The following is a 9,645-nucleotide window of genomic DNA, read 5'->3' on the forward strand; positions in this document are numbered from 1 at the left end:
AGAATTAATTGACAGCATATAAGTTTGCTATTATGCTAATCTTTATCCCATGTATTTAGTACCAGAAATTGTTTTTACATTGGGTTAATCAGCATCATTCTGTTTACTTCTCTTCTTTACTTCAGCTTCTACATTCAATATAGTTAGTAGATATTAAACTGGTACTAGGTTGCAAAAATGTATAACTTTCCCAATATATGCAGTTGACAGAACAAGGCGTCTGCGACCTCATAAAATATAGCCAGAATAGCTTCACTATTATCTTTATTTAAGCTTACATTTTTTTACAATTTGAAGTATTTGTTTAAGCTCTTGTTTGAAATGACCTCGTTTTCAAAAAGCGGGATATCCATGAGAAGGGGAGTGACACGTCCGTCAATACTATTATTTGTTTCTTATTATTTATAAAATCCAAAATATTCTTATTGTTATCTTGTATGCATTAATATTTGAAACAACAACTGCGTACAACATGTGGGTTTCTCACTGAGCTCACATTATTATTTTTAGCAGTTTGGCGCCCGTATATCGATTTGTGTGGCGTCAACGACTTAGCGCCACAATTCCGCACAGAAAATTTTTTTTTTTTTTTTTTACTAATTATTTAATTTTAAAATTTTATGTCGTGCGGGAGTTTCTAACATATATATCACGGTCCCCATCCCGGCTGATAAATATAGTACAGCCGGTATTTGAAAGATGCAACCTGGCTTTGAATATTTGTCCATAAACAACAAAGACATTCCAGAAAGTATTTAAAAAATGTGCAAAGCATGGAAAGTACTAAGTTATAAGCAAATGTACTAATGAAGTAAGATAGGAATTTTAAAGCAAATATATGTCTTATTCCAGAAAATGTTTTTAAAATGTGCAACGCGGGGGAAGTACTTAGAAAATGTACAAAAGAATTTAAATATGAATTTTACAGCAAAAATATGTGATTTATCTTAGTGTTTCATAATAGAAAAACCAGAAGACTGCAAGCTTACATTTCTTAATGTGATAGTGCTGTAAAATAGCACTAGCAAAAGCTTTAGATAATACAAAAATACATAATAAAATAAATACATTTATCATAAATAAATTAAGATATCATAAATCTATTCTACACGGTCAGCGAAACTGATTCGTGGGTTACGGTTCCGTCTCTATTAAAATTATGGTAAGACTTCGGCAAGATTTTCAAAATTTCTATGTTGGGTAGATCAACATGTTTATGTAAAAAACACATTTGAAATTGATCTATTATTTTATCGGTTACTATCCATAATAGCTACCAAAATCTTTGGTAGTGCGATAGAAAACAGGACGATTGTTGCGCGGTTGAAGAATGCGATAGTTGTTTTCAATCGGGTTCCCATTAGAATCCAGAATATTCCAGAACTTGGCCGCATCCGAGTATGCGATGGGAATGGGCTGAGAAAATACCGTCCAAGTGACAGCCTCTTGGCAATCGGGAGTAGTCAAGGATCCCTTATAGGTATAAAAGTCACGAGTATTTAAATCGCCCAGTAACTGACCAAGCGTAATCGAACCGGGAATCTCCGCTTCGGCCTTGTATTCAACCAAATTGGGTAGTTCAGAGTAGATCTTTCTTAGGCCTGGATAAATGCGATCCGGAGTCTAAGAAAATACGTCTGCTGTATAATTGATTTCTCAGATAAAATAGCTGAAAACTCACATTAACAATCTTAAACATAATGCCCAGCACTGCAATGCCATCGGGATGATTCAAAGCTTCACTGACGTCACTGTACCGAGTATTCCGATGCACGATGTGCATTTCTATATCGTAACGTCTGTTGTTTATCAAATGCTCAGCGCCCCGTGAATTAGGGGATCCCCAGTGGAAATGTACCCCTTCGGCAACATACTGTCCCTTGAGAAGTCCCCCAGTAATGAACGGCTTCTGTCCATTTCGTGTTTCCGGTATGCTCATATCAACTGCAATTTATTATAAGAAATTTAAATAAAATTAAAATACAAATATTAATAAAATTGTGTACTTGCCTGTATATCCCTTATTTATCAATGTCAGCGGTCGATTTAGCCTAACGTCATAGTTTCCAAAGAAAATACGTGGCAACGGCATGATGAGCGACTGATGAATGTATAAAATTATACAAAGTATTTGAAACAGTTTCTTAGTTTTCTCATTTTCTCTTTACTCGAGACAACTCAGACTAATAGTGAAAACTAGCGTAAAATTGATGCAAATTGGTTAATTCGGAAGTAGTTTCTTAAAATGTAAGCAGCACCATTTATCAAATTAGCTTACATCGTTTGCAATGAAAACAACGGATATTACGGTATGCTGTCATAGTTATATGGTGGGGAACCACCTCTTAATGCTTATGTGACATGTGGTAATCCAAATTGATTTGCGCTCAATTATTCTCATTATTTATGTGATATTTGTATAAAGTAACACTTTCATATTATTCTTTGTATGTTAAGATTTCTATCTATTGAAAATACTTAAAATTTAGCTTGTGTTCAGCAAATTTTAAAATAAAAATAAAATCATTCAACAAAAAAATGAGAAAATGAGATAAACTAAATTTTATATGAGATTTTAGACCCAATTTTTTAACATCTAGTTAGATATTACCTTTAAGGTATCAGTTAACAAAGTTACAAATATTTTGACGTAGAACGTTGAAAAAGTAATCTCAAATTAACAAAATATCACTCAGTTAAAATTTAACAGGACTATGAAATAGCGGGCATTAATGGTATGGTTTATAAATACATATGTAACTACTTACAGAATCAAGGGAGAGTCTAATCGGAGTCTGTCGGCGACCGGTCGCGCAAGTTCCTTCCCAATCGAGACCATTTTGCTCATGGTTCCAGTCGGAATTCACGCTACCCGTGCTAGTATCAATACCTTTATGACGAACGAAATCAAAATTAAAAAGCCGATTAGTAAAATTAATTTCACTTTCTATCTTGAAATAAAAATCTTTTTGAGCGATTCTTTTTCCGACATGATTTATTGTATAGGTTCTGCCTTGAATGAGATGTGAATATTTAAATATGAATATTTACTAATCAATTTCTCTCACATTAGTAAATCATTTCTTGAACGGTTTTACAAGACGTTCTGTCAGTTTATTACCATTTTTTATCGGATTGTACGCTAGTGGCAGTAAAAGAAACAGTTTTTGGAATAAATTTGTGGGCATTTTTGCTAGCTTAAAACTTTTATGCACAACCGTTTCGAGTTTGAATATTTCTTTGGCTGCTCCGACAACCGCTCGAGCACAACTGAAGTGTTTCCAAAAAGACACCAAAACTTTTATACCATGAGATCGCTGCACGCAGCGCAGTCGCAGTATTTGTTGATTCCACACTGACATTAGACTAACCCATGCTACCTATGATTGGAGACCGTAGAATGCTGGAAACAACTTACAAAAGTCTGTAAGAGGTCAAATCAGTATAACAGTCAGATCACCTGAATTGATATAATTTGAAATCTACACGCTTAACCTTGTTATAATTTGAATCTAGCATGTTTCAGAAGTTGGTTATATTTATCATATGTAAAAACTACATAAAAAACTCATTAGAAAGTTTTGATCAATACTGTTTGGCTGGTAAACACAATACAATAAACAAGAGAAGTAAGAATAAAAGATGATGAATTTTTGAAGAGTGCTCGTACCTTAGCACAATTTTGTACCATTTAAGACTGTTAGAGACGCAATGGTATTTTAATTATCTAAACTTTTTAGAATTGTAATAACTTTGATTTGAAACACGTCTTTTAGGTGTGCTTGATAGAATCAGAATGTGCTTTATTTTAAATTAAAATTTATTTGCTAGCTTACAATGCGTTATATATATATAATGGGAGATCGAGTTGCATGCATATGCTCTGGATTACTCAACTTATGTACTCAGTAAGTGCGCACAAGCGGTTTCATATGTTTAATCGAGACAGCATTTATGTTTATAAGTACAGTAAACATTCTTTATAAGCAACATTTACAAAAACAACATTCCATTGTTGCAACCTCTGTATTAGCAACTTTTTTGATTTCAAATTTTCTATACAAGCAACTTGTATTGTTTTTTTTATTACAACTCCATATTTCCATAAAAATGGAGAAAAAAACAGAAAACCGATTTCTTAAAAAAAAAAATGATTAATTTTTAATGAATTGGAAGATGGCATGAAATCATCAGAGGTCTGCTAAAGGTTCAATATCCATAACCTTACCACCAAAAAAATCTTGCTTTTGCGATGAATCAGAGAAAAACTGATTTGAATAGACTTAATTGATATTATTTTAACAAATAAAACTTCTTAGTTATCTTTATGTCGTAGAACGGATTATATTAAAAATGTATACTCCTTTTTTCTATATAAGCAAATTTTTCTATATAGAAAACTTTTTTTTTAAAAATTGGTTTATGTGAATTGCTTGTATAGAATGTTTACTGTATTGATATTGTATAGTAAAATAGTATAAAATTGATCAGGTATAAGTTCAATTACATACAAAAGGATAAAAAAATATTCTATCAAAATAAAAATATGTGCACAGTTTTAAAACAGTCAAGATGGAAAACGTGTGGCCCATTTTAAAATACAAACAAAACTATAATTTATGTAACATGTAGAGTCGACAACAAAATGTTAATAGAACTAAGCGAGTCGGGCCCCTTTTTGAGCTAGTATGCTAATTTTGTGAATCACAGATTTTAAAATTCAAATTGTTCATAATTCTTTGTGTCCGTAAAATTGTATGATAAGATTGTTTTTATTTATTCCTTTAGTAATCTGTTCTACATTGACATATGAAAATAACATTTATTGAAAGTTGAATTTTATTTCCTTAAAATTGCGTGTCAATTTAGTTAAGAGTCAACAAATCTTGTAATCTAAGTCAAGTAACTATTGTTTAAGCTTGGAGGCAAAATCCTTATCTTATATGTTATCAATGGTTAGAGTATACAATAATGAAATGCAGATGTTGCTTCAAGTTAGGAAACTTTGACTAAATTAGTTATATTCACAGCGTTCTAATCAGCTCTTTTCTAAGCATTCATGTAAAAGTCAGATTATAGTTGCAGTTAATTTTTTTGAATATGATAAGTTATTTTAATTGCGTATTAAAATGTTTTGAAATACTCCGGGGCTAATTTAAAACACAGGTGTTCTCTAAGTAACTACGTACCTTGCTGATTATAGAAAAAAGAAAAGTTTCTTCTTTAGACCCTTTTTTATTGTTAATAAATTCGATATTTAAATTATTCTGATATGAATGCTTGTGATAGGCACATCACATTCTTATCAACATAAACAGTTGGGCGTCTCCAAGAATTGGTTAAATTTCTAATATTTATGTATGAGCTAGTTTTAAATAATCCCGGCTTTCTCTTTTAACTTTCGTGCCTATAGAATATTCAGATGAGGTTGATTTAAAAGACATAAATTTTCTATTCAGCCTCGAATATAAACCTTTTTGTTCGAAGACCAAAAATTATTATTATTTTAAGGACAATAAAGTGTACAACATTTCGTCGAAAGAAGCTATTATTTACATTAAAAAGATAAGCAATGAATACCCTCGAGATAGTATCAATATAAGATTTATGATATCATATAACAACGATGATACTTAATGGTAATATGATATAATTGTGTGATTCTGTTAAATGCATTGTGGCAGAAAAGGAGGCAATTGTGTCAATCTTTATTAATATACGTGTATTTAATAACCGAGTCAGCTTAAATTCCCATATTAAAAGGCCTCATGGCCGGAATCTTGAAAATGTATTTACTTTTCAGGTTTCTTATCTTGATTGTCATTAAGTATACCACCGGCAAATTCCAATTCTTATGGAAATATGCCTATCAAAATTCAGCAATAAGTACGTCATTTGAGTAGAAAGTTGTTTTGAGCCATCAAAATTATTATTTTTTAGGCCGTATTTATTACTGTATTTGCATTCTTTCTTCTTATAATATAGTATTCATATGTTACTCCAAATGAAGAACAATTAAATACAGGTATTTAAATTATTTTTGTGATATATTTGCATTCTAATTCTATATCAACGCCATTAAAAATAATCACAGTTTAGGGCGAACTGTTCATATGCTCTAAATTCTAGCTGTTTAATAATGGGTAAATCTGCCTAGAGTTCCGTGGCAAAGTAGATCTGTGTGTTGGGTCAGAAATCTCCGACTGCATGCGAAATAAACTCAAACTGGCGATCCATGCTGCCATCCGCATCTAGTGTTTCGTCAATGAAGTGCATTTCCACATGTTCCTGGAATGCCTTAAACGACACTTGGCTAGAGTACAATTTGCCGCACATGGGGCAAGTCTTGTCTATGGCATCAGCCTTAAGTTTTTCTTGTATTATATTAAGTCGAGGCGGTGGCACGATCGGTATTGTTGTGTGTCCATTAAAAGTGTCGTGCGTTTGATTTGTCGTATGCTCGCTGTGATATCGTTTGAGCTCATTGCTTAGTCTATCCTCCGTCTCCAAGCTCTTATCAGCCATTTCCGGTTTGTTGGCAGCCTTTTTCACACAGTCAGGACAGGGTTGGAGCGCTGTGACGCGATAAGAGAGTTATCAGCATTTAAATGAAAACTGAGTAAATAGCGCAAATCTCTGCCTTACCAAAACGAGTCTCCAGCTGAATGAGAGCAGTGTTAAGCGCTTGCTGCTGTTTCATGGCCTCACGACGTAAGTCCTGTAATCCTTCCATGCAATGCTTCGCATCAAGATTGGTGTCTAGATCATTGACGGCACTAGTGTCCTCAACATGCAGGCCGTATGGATAGCCAAGCTCCTCGCTTGCATCAAATTCGTCCAACGCAATATCTTCAAGGCTTCCATCTGAAATCATCTTCTGGCGCAAGTGAGGATTTGGCGAGTGCTGGGTAAACGTTTTGGAACGAATTAAATTTGCATTGGCACCAATTGAGGCATTAACGGCGCCTCGAATATGCGACGAAATTGCAGCTTCGTCCTCTTTTGGCAATTGTGTCTGGTCTTTTGATATCTTTGACAGGCGTGACCACAATCTGCGGTTCTCATTGGATACCATGCTAATTTGATCCTCAAGCTGCTCTTTCTGGCGTTGCAGGTCATCCACCTGTGAACGAAGTGACCCAACGTCGCCAATGCATTCAGTGTTGCTGCCATTGGCTGCCGCAGTGCCAACGTTGCCTTCACGCAGTCGTTGATTTTCCTCCTCCATGCTGGAAACACGACGCTGCAACTGTATGCACCGTTCTTTCATTGTCTGCAACGCCACTTGCAATGCGTAATTCATTTTGTCAGTGGACGTCGAGCTGAAGCTAGCTGCGGACGGAAATGTGCCTTTGGCAGGTTTCGCTTCCATTTTGAGCCTTCAATGCACCAAATTTAATGTTATTTGTATGTGTATTTTCTAAAATTTCTTTTCTGTGAATGTTTTCATTTTTCTTAGACGACAATTGCAGTGACGAATGCTTTCTATCGATATGTCGTATCGATATTGTTACCGTGCTGCCAACTTGTTGCTGCCCCAAAATCTGCACAGATGTTTTTGTTTACTTTTACGGTTCAGTGTACTTCAATCGAATCACCTATCGATAGACTATCAATTATATATTGCTATCGTCAGCTGGCAGCTGCAGTTATGTTGTTCGGTAGAAGTTTACTTAATCATTATTTTAAATATAAGAGAAAAGTAATTCAAAACATAACTGAAATAAATAGGCGATGTATTGCCACCTGCCAGTCACCCAAAGTGCTGTTTTTTGGAACCGACAATTTCTCATTGCCAAGTTTACAAAAACTGCATCAAAACAAAGTGGAAGTTGGCGTCGTTACTTCATTCAAGAGTCCCGCCAACTGTGTCCGAAGCTACGCCGAGCTGCAGAAGCTTCCTCTCTACCGATGGCCCATTACGGCGGAACAGTGTGCCGCCTACGAGGTGGGCGTGGTTGTCTCCTTCGGTCATATGATACCGTTGCCCATTATAAATGCTTTTCCCAGCGGAATCATTAACGTTCATGCCAGTTTGCTTCCTCGTTGGCGCGGAGCAGCTCCGATAATCTACGCAATCATGAAAGGCGACACTAAAACGGGAGTTTCGATTATGCAGATTCAGCCACATCATTTTGACATTGGCGATGTAAGTAGAGCATTGATTGGCATCGATACCAACATAACCCTACAGGAAATTCTTTTAGATCCTGGCGCAGCGTGAATTGCCCATTAGAAGCGACATTCACATGCCGGAGCTCCATTCTGCCCTCTCCCAATTGGGAGCTGACTTGCTGCTGGATACCGTTCATAATCTAAAGGATCAACTGGCAAAGGCGACGCCACAAGATGAAAAGTTAGCCAGTTTTGGTATGTAATATAACTTATAAATACACTTATGTAATCAACCAGCATTCTTTTAATCTTGCAGCACCAAAAATAACATCTCGTATTACGGAGATCATGTGGTCTGAACAAACTGCATCGGAGCTGTACGCGCGATATCGTGCTCTATATGGATTCAAATGCCTGACCACAAGTTTTGTGGATAAGCAGGTGCAGCTCATAGAGGTGCAACAGCCGCAACAACAATTAGCAGCGTCTCTGACTCCAGGTCAATTCACCTTTCACCGAGGCCGCAAATCTCTGATGATTGGCTGTGCCGGAGGCACTTTACTGGAAGTTACTCAGATACGTCTAGAGGGCAAAAAACCAATGAGTGCGCAAGATTTCAACAATGGATTTCTGAAGAGAGCTGCTTCGTTAGAGTTTACGCGAAATAAACATGTTGCCTGTTGTTAACAAACTGCAAACTAAGCCACTTTATTGATGATATAATAATAGGAAATTAGCCCAAATCAGATGGCTTAACCTCTTTGGTTTCAGATGATTGCTGTGTGGATTTCTGCAATAGATTTTTGGTGAACCACATGGGACGTGGTTTTTTCATTTCCACAATCCGTTTGCCTTTAAGAATCTCCGCGGATTCCTCTCCCTTCTCGCCTTCATACAAAACAACCACTTCTTGCTCGATTGCCTCCAAGCCAAGTTGCTCCTGGATTTTGTCCTGCATCAGCTGCGTTTCCTTGCGCACTTTGTCGTAGCAGAAAGCTGTTGAATGAGATTTAATGTAAACATGACTTGAAACTGTTGATTCACACAACTTACGACACAGAACACCCAATTCGTGATCGTGGCCGCATTTTGGACAAGATCGCAGATTTCTCTTTTCCTTTAGCGGCTTCCAATTATACTCTGGAACGCCAAACTTGCGATTTAAGCGTTTCTCCACACTCCGACGATGCTTGGGAACAGCCCAGAGCATGCCATCTCCAATGATATCCTTGAGGTTAAAGCTCTGTGATGTGTTGCTGCTGTTAATGCCACTGCTATGTTGTTGCACAATACATGCCAATGCAGGATGCTGTCCACCGTATGGCAAAAACAAGTTTTCCAAATTTCTAATAAGATTTTTAATTGATAAAAACAAATTACGAGACATTTTTAAAGCACAATTTATGTAAATGCACAAGAGATGTGTTTTGTAACGAGGCAAGTGTATCATATGTTAAATATATCGATGTATATATCGATATGATGCAAACCAATATTGATATATGCATTGATCCTGATTTGAATATTTAT

General features: G+C 35.8%; 4 protein-coding genes across 5 annotated transcripts; 1 reads left to right on the forward strand and 3 right to left on the reverse strand.

The window, feature by feature from the left end:
- Window positions 1–1,121: 1,121 nt before the first annotated feature.
- LOC117789477 (carbonic anhydrase 2-like) lies at window positions 1,122–3,375 on the reverse strand. Its single transcript, XM_034628507.1, has 5 exons — window positions 3,372–3,375; window positions 2,769–2,890; window positions 2,011–2,101; window positions 1,682–1,944; window positions 1,122–1,623 (listed from the first exon to the last, which is right to left on the reverse strand). The coding sequence occupies exons 1-5, from the start codon at window positions 3,373–3,375 to the stop codon at window positions 1,261–1,263; spliced, it is 843 nt and encodes a 280-aa protein (XP_034484398.1). The 3' UTR covers window positions 1,122–1,260.
- Window positions 3,376–6,028: 2,653 nt separating this feature from the next.
- LOC117791817 (protein spindle-F) lies at window positions 6,029–7,489 on the reverse strand. Its single transcript, XM_034631706.1, has 2 exons — window positions 6,646–7,489; window positions 6,029–6,575 (listed from the first exon to the last, which is right to left on the reverse strand). Exons 1-2 carry the CDS (start codon window positions 7,370–7,372, stop codon window positions 6,190–6,192), a joined length of 1,113 nt encoding a protein of 370 aa, XP_034487597.1. The 5' UTR covers window positions 7,373–7,489; the 3' UTR covers window positions 6,029–6,189.
- Window positions 7,490–7,624: 135 nt separating this feature from the next.
- LOC117791846 (methionyl-tRNA formyltransferase, mitochondrial) lies at window positions 7,625–8,817 on the forward strand. 2 transcript variants are annotated; one of them, XM_034631745.1, is made up of 3 exons: window positions 7,625–8,149; window positions 8,208–8,370; window positions 8,432–8,817. In XM_034631745.1, exons 1-3 carry the CDS (start codon window positions 7,652–7,654, stop codon window positions 8,800–8,802), a joined length of 1,032 nt encoding a protein of 343 aa, XP_034487636.1. In that variant the 5' UTR covers window positions 7,625–7,651; the 3' UTR covers window positions 8,803–8,817. The 2 variants fall into 2 exon arrangements, with proteins under 2 accessions (XP_034487636.1, XP_034487637.1); XM_034631746.1 differs by lacking the exon at window positions 8,432–8,817 and having other exon boundaries at window positions 8,195–8,273.
- On the reverse strand, window positions 8,794–9,536 carry LOC117791847 (39S ribosomal protein L32, mitochondrial). The gene is made up of 2 exons (XM_034631747.1): window positions 9,169–9,536; window positions 8,794–9,111 (listed from the first exon to the last, which is right to left on the reverse strand). The coding sequence occupies exons 1-2, from the start codon at window positions 9,500–9,502 to the stop codon at window positions 8,849–8,851; spliced, it is 597 nt and encodes a 198-aa protein (XP_034487638.1). The 5' UTR covers window positions 9,503–9,536; the 3' UTR covers window positions 8,794–8,848.
- Window positions 9,537–9,645: the final 109 nt, after the last annotated feature.

This window comes from Drosophila innubila (assembly GCF_004354385.1).
Source record: "Drosophila innubila isolate TH190305 chromosome 3R unlocalized genomic scaffold, UK_Dinn_1.0 2_E_3R, whole genome shotgun sequence".
NCBI classification, from domain to species: domain Eukaryota; kingdom Metazoa; phylum Arthropoda; class Insecta; order Diptera; family Drosophilidae; genus Drosophila; species Drosophila innubila.